The 25,006-nt window shown below is 36.4% G+C and overlaps 1 protein-coding gene across 4 annotated transcripts in view; it reads right to left on the bottom strand.

Moving 5' to 3' along the window:
- Window positions 1,492-25,006, bottom strand: part of AGO3 (argonaute 3, RISC catalytic component) — a 125,647-nt gene continuing 102,132 nt past the window's right edge. For all 4 annotated transcript variants that reach the window (XM_018041517.1, XM_018041526.1, XM_018041535.1 and 1 more), the window contains 6 exons: window positions 24,510-24,600; window positions 22,485-22,679; window positions 22,021-22,155; window positions 19,502-19,603; window positions 15,312-15,511; window positions 1,492-14,735 (listed from right to left, as the gene is read on the bottom strand). In XM_018041517.1, the coding sequence (XP_017897006.1) occupies window positions 14,627-14,735; window positions 15,312-15,511; window positions 19,502-19,603; window positions 22,021-22,155; window positions 22,485-22,679; window positions 24,510-24,600 (832 nt within the window). In that variant the 3' untranslated portion in view covers window positions 1,492-14,626. The remainder of the gene's footprint in view (window positions 14,736-15,311; window positions 15,512-19,501; window positions 19,604-22,020; window positions 22,156-22,484; window positions 22,680-24,509; window positions 24,601-25,006) is intronic.

Raw genomic sequence — 25,006 nt, 5'->3', positions numbered from 1 at the left:
TCTATTTGTCAAATTTAACAGCTGACACATGCAGTTAAAGAAACTCAACCCATCAGCATTTGTTAGTTAAGGTAACCAGTGCTTCTTCAGCATCAGTAACAAGATCCTTCAAGAACACAAACTGTACCGTTAGGGTTGCACCGAGTCTGGGGACATGGAGGTGGGGGAAGCCTGGGGTGCAGGATACATAATCGCAAGATGGCATCAGACTGAATTCTCTGATGTTGTAGAGAACAGAAATAGGGAAAACATATAAAGAAGGAACAAGTTTAATATTTAGGTTGGAATCCTTCAAAGTAGTTGAGTTCCTCCTAGGTAAGGAGCTCATTCTTATAGGTCATTGCTGCTTGGTTGGAGGCCTCAGGTCCTGCTAGGGTTCCTTTGAGTCACACATTTGCAAACTGGGCAAAGAGCGATGGGGGCTGTGGAGTCAGCTCCATCCAAAGGGGACAGCCACTCCTGAGCTTCCCCTTGTGGCAGCTGTGAAAGGGCTCTGAAGCAGTAGTGAAACTGATGAATCGCTTTATGTTGGACGGGATTTTTATGTGAGATCTTCTGATTTTTTAAATGTTCAGTCAGTTCAGTTCAGTAGCCCAGTCGTGTCCGACTCTTTGCGACCCCATGGACTGCAGCACACCAGGGTTCTCTGTCCATCGCCAGCTTTTAAATGTTAGCAACCAATAAAAATATTTTCAACACCGAACAAAAATTATTTACAGACCGAAACTGGCGGCCAACTTGAGACCTCTGAGTTTAGTCTATTAACTTCAATTATGAAATGAAAAGTAATATAGCTGAGGTCGTGCGGTCGTGACTGTTGAGAGCTGTTTTCAAAATTTCAGTCCAGTGTTGTCTCGCATATCGTCCCTGGGCTGTGTATCCAATACTTCTGGGCCTGTGACGATTTCTCCAATTCATTTCTGTTTTTCCTACCTATTAAGTTCCTTCACCGCTTGGCAGTTTGCAAGCTTGACTTCTTCCTTACTCCTCTTTCCACCCCACCCAGTGTCTGTTATTTAAATAAAGGAAGGAGAGTCTAAGAGACCCAATGTCTTATTTAGATGGGGGAGAAAGTTTTTAAATTGTATTTTACATCTCTTTATTTCCCCCCTATGGAGCTCCAGACCCATCAGAGTTGGGTTTTTTTTTGACATGCATAACTTCCCTGACCAGGGGTCAAACCTGAGTGCCCCTTGCTGTGGAAACACAGTCTTAGCCACTGGACCACTGGGAAAGTCCCAGGGAGAACCTCTTTAACCCCTGAGTTCTATCTGCATGCCCAGCACTATTAAGTACTTTCCAATGTACTTAATACATTAACTCATTGACTCATTGAATATCCCAACAGCCCTACTATTATTTAGAAGCATCAAGGAACTTGTCTAGACTCCAGGACTTCATGATTCTTAAAGCCTAAATTCTTTCTACTCTTTCACACTCCCTTTACCTAAGCCTGAAGTGCAGTAAGGATGAACACACACCAACAGGAAGTTTGGAGCAAAGCTTTTCTTTTTATTGCAGTTATTAGTGAAAGTTACACTTCAAACTGATGCTAGGCAACACTAAAACCATTAATATTTTAAAATCAAGGATTAAAAACAAATACAACATAGAACTCTTCCAATACACAGAATGGCAGAAAAAAGAGGAGTGGTTCTGTCACAGGACACTTTAGTGACAGTTTGGCTCAGAAAGAATTATGACAATTTCTTTAACATAAAATATTGTAAGTGACTGAACTGCTTAAAAAGCGGCTTGAAGCGTCTCAATCTCAACCCTAGGTTTTTTGTAGTAAAGATTTTTTTGGGGGAACATAATTTAAATACCCCCCCAAAGCATTTTTGTTTAAAAACTTTATTTGCCTTCTGCTCGTCTTAATGACATACAGTTTTCAAGGAATTAAAATGAAAACCATATCCAAAGCCTGGCCCCCAAGTACACAGTGATAGGACTCAACATTTGGTGTTTCTAATTATACAGTGATTACATATATATCATAGATTAGCTCCCACCCACCATGTAATCCAATTTCCTCTTAATAATATGCAGCCGTCAAGTTTAATATCAGTCAAGATTTTATCTTACAGCATATTACGAACTCAGACTCACCCCACTGACTCCACTGTTTTAACTAATATGACTGTGTAACTGAACATTAACAAAGGAAGGCTTATAGATAAACATTTTGAAATTCTGCAGTCTCTAAACTACAGTAAATTGTTCTTACTTATGAAAAGCCAACAAAAAAATATAAGGCCAGACCGGGTGTAAGACAGGATAGGGAAGATGAAGAAGGAGGTTTGAGTGTCCATCGTTTTACCATGCTGAAACTTGGTTTCGGTAGAAATATTTGGCAAGAATAGTCAGTGTGGAAAAGGAGGATGGAGAAAGAGGTTACTCTGATTTTATGTAATAATTCAGTTTCAAAACATACTGATATTAACCCCCCCAAATATTTCACATCTGCAGTACAAATAGGCACACACGGTTAAGATGGTTAAAAAGTAAAATTTAAAAGGCTATTTGTCCATCTGCAGGCAGATGGCCCCACCCTCCCCACATGTCCTATATTTACATTTTACTTTTCAGAAAAGCCCCTTTAAAAAGAGTGCTATTTCCTCCTCCATTATTTTGGGTTTTAAAAAAAGCAGCAATTATCTAAAGTGGGAGCAGTTAGCCACGCTTTAGGGGTGTGTATCTGTGTGTAGTATAAATGTTCTCTAGAGTGAGTGGTCAGATTACACTGGAATGGTTATATCACAATTTTAGTCCCCCAAAACATTAAAGAAACACATTTTTTCTATATAAACTTACGTAATACACAGTGTTATAAACATAGAATATTTACACACACACGGACACACACACACCACTGCTTCCCACAGCCTATGAATGCATCCATATAGTTCACAAGAATGATCTTTATTCACAAGATACAGTAATACTTTCATGGGTCTATAACTGAAGACAGATATTAAAGCTACACATTATAGCAAAAACTGTTTAAAAGTATTCCTGAAATATCCAATGTTCTCAGCTATCTGACCCAGCAAGGTGGGTTTTTTTCGTTCATTTTCCAAGCATGAACCTCCCCAACTGTATCCTATAAAACTAAGGCAGATATCACCCATGTTAGTGATGAGCTAAAAGCTCAAACTGCCTGCAAGAAGGGGAGATCAGCATCTATAGAAATAAAAAATAAATGTTGAATGCATTCATACCCTGTGTACCTCAAATGCATCCTTTATTTCTTAACAAAACAAGCAAGCAAAGGAATTGCTTATGCAGCCTGTGGTGATGTGCCCTTTGTGTTTTTCCCTAGAAACAGGAGCCCCTAACCCCCAGGAAAGTGGGTAAGTCTGTAAAAATGTAAGGTTCCGCCCACAATCCATAAAGATAACTGGGTCAGACACCAACAGGCTGCCTAAAATCACCTGCAGATGCTCCGAACTGAATTTAAATGAAGAAGAAAACCCTTTTAATATGATTTTTTACAGGTACATGGTGATTGGAAAGCAAGGTCAACTCTGTGAAGTGTTACGTGAAAGAAGCACAGTTTCCTTCTTAAAACCTAACCCCGTACTCCAAAAAAAGGTACAAAAAAATCTGCAAGAAACAAAGGGATAACAAATGGATAACTATCTGGTTGTGCAACAGCCTCTGATGCCAATCCACAGCAAAAATGCCTGAAGGCAAAAGGCAAAGTTAGTTAAGTTTTGATTATCTGATGGTTTCATCACATTGATCTAACTCGAAATACAATCACAGCTGCCATAGCACCACTAAAAGGAGTTTGGTTTTTGGAGTTGCACTTTTTCCAAAAATGATTACAAAGAAAAATTCAACCTGTGTGATAGCTAGCAGGGGAGAAATGGAACAGGATACGTTTGTAGGCAAACGCCATACCATGATAAAGCCTCAGTTTCTCTTACATTTGTTTGATAAAATGATCCAGGGTGGTAACTAAAGATACTTTCATAGGGGCAAACTGGAAATGAACACTTCATACAACAACATTCTTTTATCTTGAACCTCTGAATTGCTTTTCTTTTGGAGAACTCAAGCACTGTCACAAACATCATCCTAATCTTAGAACTACTTTGTGAGGGAGATGAGGGCAGGTATTATCAATACCATTTTACAAGAACCTAGGCATGAAGAGATTAAGGAAATCTAAGGACACAGAGCAAATTAGTGGTAGAGCTAAACTCTAAGTCTTAGCTCAAGTTTTAGAGGTCTTTAAGATCCCCTGGGGAAGGGAATGGCTACCAACTTCAGTATTCTTTCCTGGAGAATTCCATGGACAGAGGAGGCTGGTGGGCTACAGTCCATGGGGGTGCAAAGAGTCGGACCTGACTGAGCGACTAACACTTTCACTACCCTCAAAGGCAACAAGCTCTCAACCATCTTTTTCCAGTTGTGATCTTCTAAAAGTTCTGGTATTTGAAATTCATTTTGCTTTCTCCTTTATAGTTCAGGTTTGACTATAAAATAAATTAAAAAAAAATTTAATATGGAACTTTGCACACACTAAGAGGCATATAGGTGAGAGATATATCTACAGAACTAAGGTCTGAAATAATATGTAAATTAAGAGGACATAATAGTCAAGTATTCATTTAATATAATTTTTATATATTTAAGGTGACATGTCAGAATCAGTTACAAATCATCTGATGTTTAAATCAGAGTCTGATTCATTAAAACCAGAAGCTACATTAATTTTTCCTTAAGAATATGGGGATCACTGTTGCAAAAAACTGAAATGTTACTTTCAGGAATAATTTTCTCCATTACTTTGCTATAACATCCTATTTCAGATACATATTCTGTACACATTATCACTCTACAGGTAGCAAAAACCTTTACGGACAGAGAATAGCTGCAGCACTAACACTTTCAATCTTAATTCTCAGGATTTCTATCATTATTAACTGAAGTTACGTTCTAATGATTCTTATCATCTTTTCTCTTTCATCCCTCCCCCTTTTAATAGTGTGTGTGTTTGTGTGTGTCTGTAAGGGGGAGGAGAGAGAAGAACCACGCAATTCATGAATGGGATAAGACGCTGACAACATCCCAGAACAGAATGACGGCACTCAAGTAAATCAAAGAATGGTATGTCAAAGAAAAAGCTTTAGAACCCAAACATGAAAACAGTATTCAGAGAGCCTCTCAATCAAGCCATAACTTGTGGTATGTGATCTTTCTTTCCAAAGCATTTTAAAGACATTTGCTCAAAGCAGAATTCTATATAAATTGCCTCTAAATCTTTATTCTTTCTTTTCTAAAGAGGAGAATGGTTGTACTCTGGGCTAAGAAATGAGAAAGCTCCTGGAAATCTTTTTCAGAATCTTACGGGGACAAAGTATTAGATTTTGGTTAGTGCTTGCTAGACCTGATTTCTGAATTAGAAAAACAGCACATGCAGGATCATCAGTCAACACTATGAGATCATTCCCTTTCCTTTCTATGAAACAGGGAGATATTCGCAGTTAGTCACCACCAGAGATCCAAGCCTGTTGCTACCAAAACCAAATGTTTACCTGCTACCAAAAGTTCCTCTTGTTAAACTCCCTGGGATCAAACTGTATCCATTAACCTGGCTGGACTATCTATGTTAGGCAAACTTCCCTCTTCATCACAGCCTACCAGTGTTTTCCCTAAATCTTTTATCAAAAAATATATTATTTTTTTACAGGAAAGACTACCTTGTCTGGGAAGGTTCTGTTTTATGTTTTCTATATAAAGGGAAAAGCTGGAGAAGCTTTGTTGATAGCAATGTCGTGGCTCTATTTAAGAAAAATACTTCATTTTAAAATTACAATTCAGAAGCAACGTCTCTAATGAAGATAGATATACCTTTAGATCTGGGACAACAAACAACATAAAATACATTTAGTTTACAGTGGCACTTTCTTAGGTTCAAATAACAAGAGTTCTTCTTTTACAATGTGACTATGAGAAATAGGTAAGTATCAAACCACTTAAGGTTTCTGTCCAAAAGGATCCCAGCAAAGAAACCTTTTCCTTTTCCTCATTTCCCCCCTTACTACATACTCTTACAAACCCACTGGTCCATTTCTTCACAAAGCTCTCCTATCACACCTGCAACATTTTTTGTAGAAAAGTTCCCCCTTCTTTGGTTCTAAAAATAAAGGGCCAAATTAAAGGATTTTTGTTTGTCTTTCCAACTAAAGCCATGAAGTAAATAAAGCTGGAAAGTTTTAGGCATTAAATACCAGAGTAATCTCCCTCTCTAGTCTCTGGCACAGCCTTTTAAACTTAAAACATAACATTGTAGATTTGCATATAATCAATTTTTAGAAATAAAACGTCACACAAAAAAGCAAAGTTCTAATGATCAATGTTCCTATCTGTTTCCTACTCACGTAAGACTATTCACGACAGCTCTAAGAGGTGACTCGAAGCTTGAGCACGTCACCCAGTACTTCAGCATGGTAATTCAGCACTGATGCTAGGCACCCTGATTTATGGAGCCAATCATAAAGAGCGAAATAAGCTCTATATGTCAGGTTCCTAAGAGCTTTTGGAAGGAAAAAAAGAAAACAAAGGAGGACTTCTACTTAGAGCTGCCTTAAAATATTGGCCTACAAGAATCATATGCCTGTCAACCTAGGGCAATGTTGAAGCATAATAAATAAAACTATTAAAATTATGACCACAATAAATATCCTTAAGAGGGGAGCATATACTTGCAACAAAAATATATCTGACTGCTCAAAACATATTTAGTTTTTTTGTATCAACAAACTCCTATAATCAGAATCAGTTCAGTTCAGTTCAGTTCAGTCGCGTCCAACTCTTTGCGACCCCATGAACCGCAGCACGCCAGGACTCCCTGCCCATCACCAACTCCCGATACCAACCTTCAATTACTACTTGATATCCGGGTAAAGGAAGTAGCTTAGTGTATTATGAATATTTGAAAACCCACTGAAACTGGCAAAAATGTGGGGGAAAAGTGATAATAACTAACATCTATATGAAATCACAGGCTGATTCATTTTAAATTGTTGTTTCACATAATATAAAAATAACATTTTTCTGATTATAATTACTTGAAACTTTCTCATTTACCCTTCTCAGTGAAAGAATATAGTATGGCAAAATGTCATACATTAAAACCTGATAAATTAGAATTTAAAGCTCAGAGGGTGGGATCAAGTTTCTCTTTTAATCTCTTACAGAAAAAAATTGGCTTACCAAGAAAATTCACTGTGTAAAAATACAATGGAAATGTTTTACCTGTTTAAGAGAATTCACTTTTTTCATGTACCTTTATAAAAAGTTAATGTCAATACAAATAATCTTGATCTCTTCGTCCATGGGGTCACCAAGAGTTGGACACGACTGAGCGACTGAACTGAGCTGATTCACTAGGAAACTAAAGTGACTATATTACACTTGAAATTACTATTATATAATGATACTTTTAACTGTCCTCCAATTAATTCAAATTCGTAATTATTACTTAAATGTTTAGCTGAAATACAGTATTAATCAGTCTTTATCTTAAGTTTAGCTATTTAAACTGTGAAACAACTTTAAAAGTATGGTAGGGTTAAAACAATTTTAAAAGCACAGTAGGAAAAAGATCAGGGTAGCAAACCTTCCATATAATATAATTATGGCAGGGGAGGGGACACCCCATTTCAAAGTCAATTACCACTGACTTCTGAATCATTTGCTATTTGTTTTCCAGGTCTATAAAAATGGCATCATAATCCTAATGCTGAATGATGTAACCATTTAAGCAGTTTCAACTGTAGCTGAAGTTAGAAAAAGAAGTGTAACAAGCTGGCACCAATCTGCAGATCAGATGAAATCAATACAGTCTGTTAGTTAGATACTTAAGGGAAGGAAATCTAACTTATAGGAAAGTTCCACTTCCCCTCCACATTCAGGAATCTGTCTAAAGACTGTCTTTTTTAATGCCCACTATATAAACAACATTAAATATTCTAAGTTAGAAAATAGTGTTAATGGTTTATTGGTAAAAATCCAAACTCTAGAGTTTATGGAATTAGTAGTTTGGTTGGTATGTTAACATTCCATCTTATCTTAGCTGATATTACAAAGAAAGAGGAAAAGCTAGAAATATCTATAAAAATAAAATACCTTAAAACCAATATCTAAGCAAAATATAAAAGTTGCGCACAAATTGTCAATAAATACAAACATCACAATAGAAAAATTAATATTAAAAAAATAAACCCATAATTGCTATTATGACATTATAAAAAATGAAAAAGTTTACTGTGCATGTATATTTGCAGACAGACATAGTACACTCCAAACAATCAATATGATTTCACTATCATTACATAATGCAGCATACAAGGTTACTGAGGTGTGGTGTTCTTTTGTCTGGTTTTTAAGTCTGTTCTTTTCTGGAAGAGTGCTCACCAAGTTCACAAGCAAGAACTGGTTAGGTGATCATTTACTGCTGTTTACTACTTCTAGTTCAGGGGAACATTGCTTTCTGATAGATTACTAAATTTCCAACCTGTAGGAATAATTCTGCTATTATCCTTCCTTTTACTTATTTCCTCCAAAGCCATGTTCTATTTCTAATTAACCAACTGTATAGATGCACTGCCATCATTTTTCATCTATGCTAGAAAAAAAGAGGGAGACATTTAGAATATATCCTGCTGCCTGAAAGAGAAAAAATTTCCCTAAAGATAGAGAAATAATCATTTTACTTTTCCTATTTCCTTGGTGAGTTGGCTCTATCTTTATATGCAGTCTTCTTTAATGAGGAGTAATTAGAAAAGGCCACCAATAGATATTTACAAAAGGGTGAATATGCTGGAGGGGGGAGAGGGTAGCCTATCACATAATTTCTGGCAAATTACCATTGACTTTGGGGGTTTACTACCATACTCGTACCCTTGCTAAAAAGTTAAGCAAACTCGCTGTTTTATGTGCCATACAGATTACCTTCAACACAGCTGAGAACTGAAAGGGTTAATTCTGTTAAAAACTGTTTTTAAACCTACAAAATACATTTGGTGAGCATTTACTTAGATACTTTACTGAATAAAAGCTATATTTGGTTCCCTTGGACCAGATTCAGGACAACAAATAACATTATTTGTATGAAACGTTCATACTCTTAGAGTTCTAAAATAATTTATCTTTTAAATTTTTAGCCTCATGCTATTTGAAAAATAAAAGTCTACAGCACCATCTTCTGAAAAGGCACTTTCTAAGAACCTCCTTGCTTTAAAAAATGATTTAAAAATTTAATTCAGCGTCTACCCTGAAGAACATCTTTGCTTTAATGATACGCTAACATAGATACAACATTAGAGTTTGGTTACCTCAGATATTGATTTCAAAAAGGAAGGGAAGCCAATGGCTGGATGGATGATTCGAGAGCATCTTAATTTTGTCATTCTGTTGGCTACCTGATACTTCAAGAGGGCTTCTCATTGGTAAATCTTAACCCTCCATATGAAATTTATTAACCTTCTATCTTTAATTCAAATTAAAATCTTTAGTTTCCATACTTCAAGAGCAAAATATTCTTACAACAATGTAAAAATATAGAGCACTATCTTTGATGGGTAAAGAAAAATAAAATTCAACTAGTAGTAGATAATATTAGCACAAGCTTTGACCACTGTATTTCAGTTAAAATAAATTATTTTGATCAACATGGAAAACTATAAACTGAAATGTACCACTTTTAAAAGCAGGAAAAAGTAAAAAATATTTTTCCCTTTGAGGCTATATATATATATATAGAGAGAGAGAGAGAGAGAGAGAGAGACTGAGTTTTTCTTTCTGTGAGTCAGCTTAGGTTTCACTAATCACAGTATCATTTCTAGTATTGCTACTGATCAAAAATGTTCTTAGTATAAGTAGGAATTTTTTAAAATGATTTTTTTGGAGAAAATTCTCACTTTCCCATCTATGTACTGATTTTACACATTATTCTTTGCTTTTCGACTCCTACAGAATCACAAAGTGCTTTATATGATCAAATGAGAGGAGAAAAGGGAAATACAGACAGACTCTAGAGTCACGGTTATACTGCTACTCACAAAGGTCTCACTTGGTATAAAGTCTCGCAAGTATTATTATTGAAGCTTTAGGATATCCACGAATTCTCAAAAGGAATGAAAAGGATTAAAAAAGCCAAAATAAAGATACCAGTCCAATGGTGTCTTTTTACAGCTTGACTGATAACTCATAAAAGATAATTTAAGTAGCAAGTTACTATTAGTGGCAACTTGTCTTTAAAAAGTATTCAACAGGAAAACATCTAAGAGGATGAATTAAAATAACTATTTAAACCAGGTTTAATGATACTGAATAAAATTTACACAGACCTGTCAGTTAAGCCTCTTGGAAAAACATCACTATCAAGTTTTAATAGCAAGACTACAAAATATTCTAGCTGCATCCAAGTGGCTAGCTTCATGAATTTCATAAAAATCACTACCTATGGTAAATTCATGTTGGCCTCTGAATCAAATACCCACAAAATTTCTTGGATAAGAGTCTCTAATTCCTAGTCTATAATTCATCAGAAATAGATCCTTCAGATTTATTACTGGGATTCTTTTCCTTAAACACTGAGATCCTCTGCCAATCATTTCTAAGGAATGGCAACTCAGCTTTTATTTTCCTGGACATAGCTTAAGTCTGTCATGACTAAGCCTGTCATGAGGTCTGTCATACTAAAATCCATTAGAGAATATATAAGTAAACTTTAGGCAGTGGTGGGTCATTAGAGAACCTATTATAGTTTGGAAAACTAGTATAGGTGTTTAGAAGGCTAGGAGTCTCCATGCTAGAAAGAAGAGATGAATCTTTATCAAGTGCCTTCTAAAACGCCTAGTATACTCCTACTAGAATCCCACCTAGACTCTCTTCAAGGAAGATAAATAAATTAATAGGTTATAACCAGGAAGATTTTCATAGACAAATACTTTTTCTGAGAAATGTGTTAAAAGGTAAATATTAAGAAAAAAATAAAGGGCATCGGTATGTCTGTGAAAATAAGCCAAAAACCAGTACTAAGGAGGCTGAGGTACCCTTTTTCAAAACTCTTAAAGTAAAATTCCATATTTCTAAAACAAAGAAAGAGTATCCTGACATTAAATTGAACCTAAATTGGCAGCACCCTTTGTTATCTTGCTATTTCATGTTCTTAAATCTTATTTAGGAAAAAAAAAGAAGTTTAACACCAGCCTTGAATCCTGCTCATCTCCTTACTGTTTAGTGCAGTAACTGTCAGACTCTACTTCATTAAATAAATATAGCAGCTACAGTATTATAAATGCATGGTCCTCAATGCCATTAACTTGATACTGTAATATAAACACGTATCAGCACTTTACATATTTGCCATCCAGAATATACATTAAGCTCCCAATTCTTCACAAGAAAATCTATTACACCAGTTGCTGGGACTGACATTTTAAAGTCACTCATATATCACAGAAAACAGCAGAGAGAAATTTAGCATTCACTGTATGTGTAGTTAGTGAGCAAGGGCAGGAACAGAAAGGTCACTGTTGAGTTTCATGACCATTTAAACTCAAAACAATCTTTTTTTTTCTCCTTTTTTTTAAATAAAAAAGATCAGTGATTCTACACCAGAAGTACAACAATTAAAACAAATTTCAAAAAATATGTGCCATTTAGTCTTTTATCTTAAAATCTAAGCACAGTTTCTTATAATCAAGTTTGATACACCAATTTGTTAGTAAGCAAAATAGAAATATACTATACATATTCTTTCAAGTTAACCAACTTTAAACTAGCAATGTTGAAACTCTAAGAGCACCCTATAAAGAACTCATTTCAAAGGTAAAGCTTTATGTTAAAAAAATTTTTTTTCCTCTGTAAAAGTCCTTCTAAATAGATTTAAATTGTGGGCTTTACTTTAGCACATGTGAGATTAGGTGACTGAAATTAGGTAAAGCAGGTAAACGGGAAAATTATCTACAGTTCTTCCCTAGGCCCTAAAGTCTCCCACATGAATCTGTGAAACTCTCACTGATTAAGGACGATGTTTTACTCATACTGAGCAAACATACACCATCAGGTTTTTACCATCTAAGATATACTATTTCCTTCTCCTGTCTATGTTCTGGATTATATTCAGTGAAATTTCAATGTAAAAAAAAAAATACAACCTTTATAGACATTTTTTGGAGGAGGAGAGGCGGTTGGGAGAAAAATGTATATACTATACAAATATTACGTTATGTAAAGAGCTTTGAAACAGTGTTGTAAATTGCATCTCAGCAACTTCAATATAATAAACATACAAAATACAGTACTTTCTTAATTTTCTGGCAGGGGGACAAAAGATTTCATACCTGTTGGAGGACATGGGCTCAGATTTTAGGCTCAAAATACAGTAAATTGGCATTACGTGGATAATAGGTAAGAGAGAAACTAAAGAGCTAATCCATTTGTTTTCATGTGCAGATGGAATTCTGAAAGGTTAACAACAATGCCCACTGGAAACAATCTGTAATATCTACACTCTGAACCAGTGCAAAAAAAAAAAAAAATTTAAATGCAATTTTCATGAGTTACAAAGTGCAAAGCTCCCTTGAATCCAAGGTTACTGATTAACTCGGTTTTGACAGCTTTATAGTATTCTTTAAGATCTTAAAGTGAAGTTAATAAAACAAAAGTTCTGCAAAAAAGTTTTTCAACATTTCAGTGATTTAACTCATTTCAAATGATCAAAATCCTAACTTCCTTTGTCACCATCTCCCTAATTTTAAAAGGAAAGTTACACTAGTGATGAATTAGCAAATAAAGTTTTAAAAATATCATTTTATATTTTCCTGACTCGTTTTAGTAGATGAAAACTGGCAGCTTACCAGTATGATTCTTCAACAAACACGAGCTCTTTTCAAAAATTTAAATGTCTTCTATATCTTAAGCTAGTCATTGTCATTAATTAAATCAAAGTTCTTCAACTTTATTTCTAATATTCAAGGTCAAGACTCATTTAGGAAATTTAACTTCCTTCATTTTCATAATGATTTTTATAAGACATGCTTTAAACTTGAAAATTATAAAACTTTCCTTCTGAAATTAAGGCTATATTACTTTGCCCTTTTAAAATTACGGAGGTGCCTGTTTCTCCCATGATTTGTGGTAAAGATGTAAAACAGACACAGCTTTCTTTTAAAACTGCTTATTGCACTACAAGAGAGCAAAAACAAATCGTCAGTTCTTAAAATAAACAATTATATTTCTATAAAAGATGTTGCCAATACGATTCTATAATTATTAAAGCACTACTCTAATAAATATAAAAGAAAAGGAAGCTATACTTCAAAACACATACATATATGTTTATATATACAACACATATATATAAAAATATATATATGAAAATCACATTAAGGTATGAGAGGCAGCAAGTAAACTAGCAAAAAAAATTAAAAGAAACCTCAACAACCCCTTCTCTCTACCCAATTTCAGAGACCTCAACCCTACACGATTCCAATCATGTAAAACATTTACCCTTTATAAAAGCTTTAAGGGATTTCCATGTATAACACATAGAAACAGAAGACTTTAGAATAGTAGCATCAGTTATAGAGGAGTTACAACTTTTGACAAGTTTTTTTTTTTTTTTAATAGCAGCTTTAACAAATTCACTAAAGAAAAAGAACAGTTTAGGTGCTACTGCTTATATACACATTGCACAAATGGCAAATGTAAGCTGAGGGCTGGAGGGGGCAGACACTCACTCTCACAAAACCATATTTTATATATATATATATATGTATATATAAAATAATTTTGTTTCTTAGGAAAGCAATACCAAGAGTTGAGGACTCCAAATTGTGTATGAGACAAGAGATAGGAGTAGGGTGTGCAAAATAAAAATCTAGTTTGCCATGCTTCATATTCAAATGAACCAGATACATGAATATTTGAATGTCACTGGTAGCATCAGGGGAAAAAAATGTGGCAAGGGAGGTAGAGAGAAAAATGAAAGTGGCGGTGGGAGAATAATAAAAGGGAAAGACGGTTCCCCCATGGAATGAACTGTAAAATATATACAGAGATACATATATATCCACTGTCAGTGTAGATCCAGATATATATGCATATGCGGTATGCATGTATATATGTAAAATACACAGATAACTTTTACAAGAATACATGAATGCACATTAATTTTTTTGCACACATCATTGTGAACAATCACTTTGATTATTCATATAGGTGTATTTTTAAAAAAAACCTTCATTTACTTTTTCTTTACTTTTTTTTTTTTTTTTTGCAAAGAGTTGTGCTGCCAAGCAACTTGAGGTAAAGGCATTAAAAGGGTTAGACTACAAGAAAGTGAAAACAAAACAACCGCGATACTTCCTACAGGAGACCGCACAAAAAAGCAGTTGGCTGGTTTCATATTGCATAATGGTGCTGTGTTCCTCGACGAAGTAGACAATCTTCCTGCATCAACATGAAATCAGACCCTGGCCCCCACGCAGTGTTGGTTTCTGTATGGCTGGAGGCATCCTCACCCAGCTGACTCCACTGGAAACATAAGTTGTATGTCGATTCATCTTCCAGTTCTTCCTCTCAGAGAATATCCTTAGACTTTTTAAGCAAAGTACATTGTGCGTAAGGTATCTTGGTGAATCTGTACAGCCTTGGCAAGAGCTTGTGGATCTCGTCCATTGCTCTGTCCTGAAACGTGACTTCCTTCAGCACTGTAAGGAAAGTGGCAATGAGCACAAAACCAATCCCTATTCTGATGTAATAATTCTGAAGAATATTATTTGTAGAAAATTTTTTAAAATTAAAAACAAAGAGGCCAGTGTAGTGAACTCTGACATGTCTGTCATCTAGTTTCAATAATTATGAACTCGACGCCAATTCTGGCTTACTTTTCTCACCTCCCCAGGATTATTTAGAAGCAAATCCAAGACATCCTACAATTTTGTCTGAATATATCACTTTTATTACTGATAATATCTCCCCTGAACTAATGGTAAAGCAACAAAATCACTACCTCACACTATTACCAATAAGCCTAGACTGTACATCTTAATAGGAACCCTCACCTTGGACAATTAGTTCTATCAGTGCTTTTTGTTTGGTTCCTTGACTCTTTTCATAGCCTGTGGAATGTTAATTCTAAGTGGCAGTACTTTATGGCAAATAGAGAGGCACATATATGCTCACTTACACATAAACACTTAAAAGACATTTCCCAAGAAAATCCTAACACCCAGAGCATATTTGGATTTGGGTGAGAACCTGTACTTGTTACGCGTCTATATTACCTGTCATGTTCTTTGTCCACGAGATGGTATCTGGCTCTAAACGCCACCAGGTGAGCATAATACGCTGGTGCAGGTATAGAAACAGATCGTGTGCAGCGCACGTAAGTGTGGCAGAGCTGGTAGGTGAGCAGCTGAAGTTCATCTGCAGTAAAGCAGTTATCATCCCACAAAACATGATAGTGTGAAGGTCGGCTGGTACCCTATAGGAGGCAATGGAATATTCTGCTGATTTCTAAACTTCTAAATAAATATTTACCACAGCTTTGTACATTAACAAAATACATCTTAGTTTAATAATCCAGTGGGGGCAGGGGGGAAACACAACATTTAGCTGATGCTGGGTATTATCCAAAAGAAGTAAAAACAGGGACTTGAACAGATCTTTGCACACCTGGGTTCAAAGCAGCATCATTCACAATAGGTAGGAGGTAGACACAATTCAAGTATCCACTGATGGCTGAATGTATAATAAAGGGTAGTGTGTGTGTGCGTGTGTGTTTGTGTATACATAACAGAATACTATTCAGTCTGGAAAAGGAAGACAAATCTGCCACATACTGCAACATGGATGAAACCTGATGTTTCCAAGGCACAGTCCTTAAGATATAAGTGATAAAGGACAACTTTTCTGTTTCTAAAGCTTATGTTCTTAACAAGCGCGTATTTATGCTCAGTCCTGTCCCACTCTTTGTGACCCCAATGACGTGCCAGACTCCTCTGTCCATGGGATTTTCCAGGCAAGAATACTGGAATGGGTTGCCATTTCCTTCTCCAGGGGAATCTTCCAGATCCAGGGATTGAACCGGCATCTCTTGTGTCTCTTGCACTGGTAGGCGAATTCTTTACCACTGTTTACCACTGTGCCACCTGGGAAGCCTTAAACTTTCATGATGTTATGCTAAAACCAGTCACAAAAGTACAAATATTGTGCAATTCATTTATATGAGGTACCTGAAATAGTGAAATTCACAGGAGACAGAAAGTAGAATGGAGATCACCATGGGTTGGAGGGAGGCGGGAATGGGGAAAAGTGAACGTGAAAGTTGCTCAGTCGTGTCTGACTCTTTGCGACCCCATGGACCATATAGTCCATGGAATTCTCCAGTAGAATTCCACTATGGAGTGGGTAGCCTTTCCATTCTCCAGGGGATTTTTCCAACCCAGGGATTGAAGCCAGATCTCCCACATTGCAGGCGGATTCTTTACCAGCTGAGTCACCAGGGAAGCCCAAGAATACTGGAGTGGAGAGCTTATCCCTCCTCCAGGGGATGTTCCTGACTCAGGAATCGAACCAGGGTGTCCTACAATGCAGGCGGATTCTTTACCAGGGAGTTAGTATTTAATGAGAACAGAGTGTCTGGAAAGATGAAAAAGTTCCCGAGACAGAAGGTGGTATGGCTGGACAATAATGTGAATTACTTAATGCCACAGAACTATATACTTGAAAAATAGCTACAATGGTGCACTGTATGTTATGTGTTTTTTAAAACCCAGAACACGTAACTGAGTGCCTATATATTAGTTACTATGCTACAGACTGTGAATTGCAAAGAAAAACCAAGCAAACAAAGTCAAAAGTTTGTCCTCTCTTGGAAACATAATTCAGTAGAGGAATAAAGGAAACAGAGCATCTACAATTATAGAACTACCAGTAAGTGGTTCCAGTATTACTGGTACTTAGTCCTGTATAAGAATACCAAAGGAAGTAACTATGAGAGTGAGCCCTGAGGGTCCTTCACCAAGAGAGCAAAGAGGGATATTTGGCCTTTTGGGGGTGGGTGGGGTGAGCAGACACTGGAGACAATGAATGGCCTTAACAAAACACAGGGGGCATAAAATTCCATGGCAGATTTAGGGAACAGTTAATTGACTAAGATGAAGAGAATATGGAGCCTACGGAGAAAAAAATGAAATTGAAATGAACATCTGGAATGAGACTGAATGATATGCTTAGGGATTTGAACTTTCATCTGTAGGCAGCAGGGAAAGCACTGCACAGCTTTGTTTAACAGGAAAGATTTTAGGTGTGATAAGACTGGGGGTTTATAAAGTATCAATAACGTCAGTAGTAATATGGAGGATGGTTTACAAACAGAATCAGGATGGAGCAGAAAATAGAAAATCTGAACAGATTGATTACTACTGATTGAATCAAATTGATTTTGATGACGAGTAATCAAAAATCTCCCAACAAATAAAAGTTTCCAGGACCAGATAGTTTTCCTGGTAAATTTTACTAAACATTCAAGGAAGAATTAACACCAATCCTCCTCAACTTCCAAAAAATAAAAGAGGAGGAAACTCTTCTAAACTCATTTTACAGGGTTAGCTAGCATCACCCTTCTACCAAAACCAGACAAGGACGTCTCAAGAAAAGAATTACAAGTCAATATCCCTGATGAACACAGACACAAAAATCCTCAACAAAATATTAGCAAATCAAATTCAACAATACATTAAAAGGATCATAAACCATGACTGAAAGTGAAAGTCACTCAGTCGTGTTCAACTCTTTGCTACCCTATGGACTGTAGCCTGCCAGGCTCCAGCTCTGTCCATGGAATTCTCCAGGCAAGAATACTGGAGTGGGTAGCTGTTCCCTTCTCCAGGGGATCTCCCCAGCCTGGGGATTGAACCTAGGTCTCCCACATTGTGGGCAGATTTTTTACAGTCTGAGTCACCAGGGAAGTCCAGATTTATTCTAGGTTGTGAGGATGGGTCAATATCTGCAAATCAGTCAATGTGATTTGACCATATTAACAAAATTAAGGATAAAAATCATATGATCATTTCAATAGAGGCAGAAAAGGCATTTGACAAAATTCAACATCCATTTATAATGAAAACTCTCAACAATGTGGGTATGGAGGAAACATACTTCCTTTTCTTCGTGGACATGCTTTGCAGCATGGGGGTCCTTAGTTCCCCAACCAGGGATCAGATCTGTACCCACTGCAGAGGAAGCATGGAGTCTTAACCACTGTACTGCCAAGGAAGTCCCAAGACTTCTCTTTTTTATTTTAGAGAAGTTTGAAATTATAATAAATCTGGGAAGACATATAAAGAATGGTCTTTGGTCCCTGTGAAATATTCCTGGTTATTTGCTGACTAGAGTGAATTTTCAATTTGGTGTACCCCCAAAATACTGGTCCCTAAAGTTTCTGGTTAAATACATTGGAGAAATAGTCCTGTCTTGAAAATTCATATAACCACTTGCATGTGAATAGCATCGAAAAGTTCTAAAGTAAAAAAAAAACAAAAAACCCCCACCTGTTTAATCAGCATTTCTAAAATTTACATGAACAGAGAATCTTTTTCTCCCCTGTGTTATATTTATTAAGAAGTTACAGCAGTAGTGTTCGGATACATGGAGGGAAACCTAAGGTTAAAATATGTACTCAAATGATACAGATTTTAGCTCAGAAGGTACTTTTAACTTTGTTTTGTTGACTGTTACCACCCACCATAAAAATGTACCACACTGATTGTAAAGAGGAGCAGATACAAGAACATATATAGATGAATGGGACAATAATTTTAAAGCCCTAAGAGTGAAACCGGGGTTAGTGTACGTGGAGCATATAAAGCTTTAAGATACACAGTTAGGTTCACCTTCCTGGAGTTTTTATTTTAATCAACAGCAAGTAAACTAACATAGTTTAGGGCTACAGATGTCTCTCAGACATCATGGGAATGTGGATTCACTCTCTGTTGCTGAGCAGTTTGAGAAGCACTGAATTACAGCTTATGTGCTACCAAATGTAGCTAACAAATTGACAAGAAGATTTTCTGAAAATAAGACAAGACTTAAAAAGTTATGTAACTGAAACTTAAAGTTTGTAATTCTACCACTAAACTCTCTCACATGCTCAATATCTGCCAATAAATGACAAAGTTTTCTATGAAGTATTATTATCAAAAAGTATATCAAAGGAACAGTCAGGTTACATTAAATTGAAGACCCAGCTTCAGGAGATGACTTCTATTAAACTACTTATATTCTGGTATTTTCTACAAATAAGTCCTTCTCAATGTGAAAAAGGGGATACGATTTTGTTACTGAGAGTTTCATCTAACTTCAGATGTAAACAATCTGAAGTGTGGAAAAGCATATTTTTTTTTCCTTTTTCTGAGATGCAGAAGGATGGAAGTTCCTGAATTGAATCACTTCACCCAAAGTCTGGGCTTACCTGTATCCCAGCATGACTACAGAGGTAAAAATCAAACTCATACGGGTGGGTAATGTCTGTGTCGACCGTTGTTCCAGCTGGGATATTGCCACTTCTTCCGACCTAGATTCATTTGGTCAAAATTTAAACAAACAAGTCAAAGGTAAAGAATGTATCTGAAAGCACTTTAAAAAGATATAAATACACAGGCTGATCCCATGCTTCACTACTTCCAGCTTGAAATAATACTTGAGAAGGCATTAAGAGCGGACCTCATTCTAGTCCTAGTTCCTATTCTTAAAAGTTGCTAAAAGTGAGAGCTGATCAACAAAGTTTTATTCATCTCCATGGATGCTTAGCTGGTAGTTGATCCCAATATGGGTTGAACACTTAAAAAATTTTTTTAAGAAGTAACTTTAAGTGCTCCAATTTATAACATCCGTGCATGGCAGGTTCTCTGAATGTGTAATTCTTATGAAAATTAGCATTTTTCTCAGAGAACCCTATATTTTTAGAGTGAAAGGATGCTGACAACAACATAAGCTAGAGTCACCATTTGGTAGCTATTTATATCAGGATTTTACATACATTATTTCTAATTCTGATAATCCTGCAAGTTAAGCATTCCCATTTTGGGGCAAACTATGGCTCAGGAATATAAAATAACTTGCCCAGTAGCATACAGTAAAGGCCAGGACAGACAGTCAAACATGGAAATGACTACAAAGGCCCTATTTCTTTTATTTCATATTAGCAGGTTCAACATCTTATAAGGAAATAGACACCATGGTTGTCTCTAAGCAATGCATGATGTGAACGAAACAGGCAGAAGTTCCTGATAATGAAAGGCTCCTAACAAAACAATTTAAAATGCATATATATATACTTACCTCTAGCTCCTTATCCCTAACACATTTAAAATCATTATAAGTCGAGGTTTATAAGGCTAACAAATCAGAAACTATCCTACTGACTCAGATATTCTTTCTGCCGTGTGAGGGAACACCACCAGACGTGGGCTTCAGTTACAGCCTTGCAAGGCAGCCAGCTTGCCTTCCCCAAGTCACAAAACAAAGAAAATAGTCCACAGTCTTACTAAATTATGCCTATTCTTAACACACAGATCTCCTTTTAACACATATATAAACAGTTTCACTCTGTTTACAGGGGCAGCAGAATGCCTGGGTTCATATCACAGCGCCACCGAGTCTCCAGTCATGAAATCTAGGACACACTGCTTTCCTTGCTGTGCCTATTTCCTCATTTATAATGATCTCTCATCTATTATGATTAGGAGGTATTGAGAGCAAAGGTGAAAGAAAAGCAAATAAATGAAGGCAAGGCACAATTAAACACCAGTTGCAAGAAATAATTAAATCTAACTTAGAATCCAACTTCTGAAGAAAGCTTTGGTTTCCTAGGTATAGAAATGTAGCTAGTAATTTGGGGCAAAGGACTTTAACAACATGGAGGCCAGAATAAAACTACCATTACTGCTATGAGAGGTGTGGTAAAGGACAGTATTAAGAGCACCCTGGAGCAAGACTGCCTAATAAGCTTGCCTAATTTGAGTCCCAGCTCTGCCCAGCACTAGCTTTGTAACCTGGGGAGGTTATTTAACCTCCATGCGGCACAGTTTCCTCCTGTGAAAAATGGGGATAATAATAATAAAGTACCTCATAGTGTTGTTTGTGAGGACTAAATGAGTTAAACTTATAAAAAAGACCCAGAACAGTGCCTGTCATCATGCCCTCTTTCTCTATCACAAAACCATTACCACCATCCTACAACCAGTTAATTTCCACCGAGTGCTCAGCATGTGCTAAGCACCATTCTAAGTATATTAACATGTTTTAATTTTAAAAAATTCTTTCAAAAACCCAAAATAAGGCAAATATTAATGCTATCCAAACCTTGTTTAGAAAAAAAATAGGCACAGAGATTTTAAGTTATTTGCTCAAAGTTATACAATGAGTACAATCAAAGACCTGGTATCAAAATATATACCAAAGACAAGACACACTCTTCTCTTTCTCAGTCTTTTCTAATGATCCCCCTTCCCAAGAGGACACTAACCCTTGCAATCCTCAGATTTCTCTGCTCTAAGGTGCGCAACATGGAGGCAGAGCACTGGGAACGAAAGTTAGCGTGCATGAATTTTCACTAATCACTCTAGAATGTCCCTTATTTGTAAAATTAATTTTTACAAGAGATTTTGAAACTAGGACGTAACTTTTTCCTTCTGAACACTGAAGGAAAGTATGAATAAAAAGAATAATTTTGAAACTCTAAATTTCTTCACAACAACAAAAAAGTATAATGGGATTCTGAACATTTGGAGTGCTCCCAGAAATTCTAGGAGGTTAAAAAAATTATCCTGTTTTGATGCCTCTATACTCATAATCAAGCTGTTTTGCTGTTACCTGCTACCATATGTTAGAAATCCTGCTGTTGGCAGAGAGCCTTTGTTAAGTGCTCTATGAACTATATGATATAACCTTTGCTTGGGACAATAAATGTTACAACAGATGCAAGATTACCCTTTCAGTTCTATCAGCACAAAACAGTCGAGTGTGGTGTCTCTTCTGAACTACAATGTAGGTTATTCCAGGTTGATAGTCTTTCTCCAAACTGATGCAGGCTTCTCGAATTGCTAGGAGTTCATAATATAATACCTAAAGAAGATCAAATGGGAAGATTTGATAGAGTCAGTTCTATACATACTTCAAAGCAAGATACTGATTTAGACTCAGTATCTTAACTTATTAATTTATAGTTAACTATACTTCTCTATTTTATCCTGACTACTACCAGACCATGGTCTTAGTGATCAAGGTTTACACATCCACAATAAACACTTTAAAAGGGAAAATCTAAGGAAGGGTCAAAATTTGACTGTAGGAGCTCTCAACTTAATTAAGGCTTCTAATTTCAGAACTAGACACCACATTATAAATACAGTACCTGATATAACCATAGTATGGGAGAATCCCGGGCAACCAACCTGCCTGAACTGCCCCTCTGAAACACCATCCCGATAGAAGATGATACGAGTAGGCTTGAACCGAGTTGACTTATAAAACTGAATGAGAAGTTCTCGGACCATGGAAGCGAGGTCCTGGATGATCTCCTGTCGGGGTCTCTGAACTCTTACGGTAGCACAGTATCTGCTTGGGTGGGCATCCATACTACCTACAACCTAGGTTGGAAGAAGTAAAGAAAAAAATTAGAAATTAAGGTAATCAAAAGTGCATGAAGATGAATTTTACCACAAAAAATTGGAAAAAAAGTACCTAGATTACATTTAAATGTGTATTTTACTATAACCTTAACAATCACTGTTCATTCTGAAAGTAATGAAAACAGACAATTCCAGTGAAGAACAGAATAAAAGACTCAGTCTAGGGTCAAAAACTATTTTCCTCTAAGTAGGCTGCACTTTACATTTAACAATTTGATTCTAGTTTACAGATGTTGCTGGTAAACCTAAATATTGGTAAAGATAGACAAAAAGATGTGTATAAAGAGAACAAGAGGAAGAAGAAAAGTGAAAAAGAGGATCCATTCAAACACCTGTGCTTCCCTGATAGCTCAGCTGGTAAAGAACCCTTCTGCAAAGCAGGAGACCCAGGTCTGATCCCTGGATGGGGAAGATCCCCTGAAGAAGGAAATGGCAACCCACTCGAGTATTCTTGCCTAGAAAATTTCATGGACAGAGAAGTCTGGCAGGCTACAGTCCATGGGGTCTCCAAGAGTCAAACACGATTTAACAACTAAATCACAACCATTTAAACACCTGATTTCTCTTACAGTTTAGCAAACCACCCCAGAAGTCATGATTTTGGCATCCTCTTTTGAGGGCTTCCCTGATAGCTCAGTTGGTAAAGAATCCGCCTGCAATGCAGGAGACCCTGTTTCGATTCTCGGTCGGGAAGATCCCCTGAAGAAGGGTAGGCTAGCTACTCCAGCATTCTCGGGCTTCCCTGGTGGCTCAGCTGATAAAGAATCCACCGGCAATGTGGGAGACCTGGGTTCGATCCCTGAGTTGGGAAGATCCCCTGGAGAAGGGAATGGCTACCCACTCCAGTATTCTGGCCTGGAGAATTCCATGGACTGTATAGTCCATGGGGCTGCAAAGAGTCAGACATGACTAAGTGACTTCCACTTTCTTTCACTTTAAGAACTGTTATGCTTTCTAAATTTTAAAAGAATTTTTCCTGTTTTATTGCAATGCCCTAGATAAAAAGTCCTGACTCTATACTCAGTCTTATTGTGTTGTATTTATGCTTTGTATCTGGTCACTGGAGAAGTTAATATTGGTTTTGAGAGTAGCTATTTTAATTTTTTCTTTCTGTGTCTTAATATTGTTGTGTTTGCAGCCCATGCATTGCAATTAGTGAGTAGCCCCCACTTACTGCAACTAGAGAAAAAGCCTTTGCAACCACGAAGACCCAGAACAGCCAAAAATGAAAATTAAGAAATAAATAAAGGTAGGCAAGAGATAGAAGAGGCAGATGTTAAGAGAAGCAGTATTAAAGAATTCAAGTGCAAAGTATTAAACTGGACAAAGGTGAAGATATTTTATACTGAAAAAAAGCAATGCACCAAACTTGTATGTGATACATCTTTCTGTAACAATTACATGACTGAAATACATCAACTCCTTGAATTATAAAAAGTAACTGAAAATATGCAATTATGGAGAGGCCAAACAAATTTCTGTGTAGGACACAGAAGAGCTGAGTAATACAATTAATATACTTGATCTAACAGATATATATGGAACCTGTAGCCTCTGAACTAGAGAATAATCATTCTTTTAAAAAATCCAAATAACATTTGAAGTTGGCTCTGGATAGATCTATATAAAGATACATAATCTGTAAAACTTCACAAATGTATTTTTGAAAGTTTATATATATTTACAAAAGTTTATTTCAAAGAAAACGTCATTGAAATTCAGAAAGTTAAAATCAAAATGTTGATCTTCATGTAAACTGGAGATAAGATAAACCTGCCTGATACTCACAGCAGCAATAGAAGGCTTCTTCCCATCACCAGCGGGCGGATGAGTGACATCTGCTCCCAAAAAGATCACTGGTTGCTGGAACACAGAAGGTCTTAAACACATTTTTAACAAGAGTTAGATAAATTTTTTCATTATGCTTGCATCTGTCTCACACTAGGGCAGCACAATTCCAAGTTGTTGGTATAGAACAGAGAAGATCCTTTTCAGACAGTTTCTGCCTTAAGCAGCTGTGCTGATGGTTGTAAAGGGCAGTTGCTGCTAGCATTCTTCATAATAGGCATAAAATGATAAAATTTCCTCATATTAACCCATCAATTTATATCAACCTTTCTTTAATCTACTTACATTTTAAGCCAATGGAATCTTGAAAGGAGATAAAGAATCATTAAATCACACTGGAAGGGATTAAGGGAGTCTACTACTTCCCCGCCCATGAACAAAAGTGTAAAATTTGAGTACCATATATTTAATAGTCATAAAGTAGCTAGTGGTTTATT

This window comes from Capra hircus, chromosome 3 (assembly GCF_001704415.2).
Source record: "Capra hircus breed San Clemente chromosome 3, ASM170441v1, whole genome shotgun sequence".
Lineage (NCBI taxonomy): Eukaryota > Metazoa > Chordata > Mammalia > Artiodactyla > Bovidae > Capra > Capra hircus.
The sequence above is the reverse complement of the archived record's forward strand: the minus strand, read 5'-3'. Positions and strand labels throughout refer to the sequence as shown.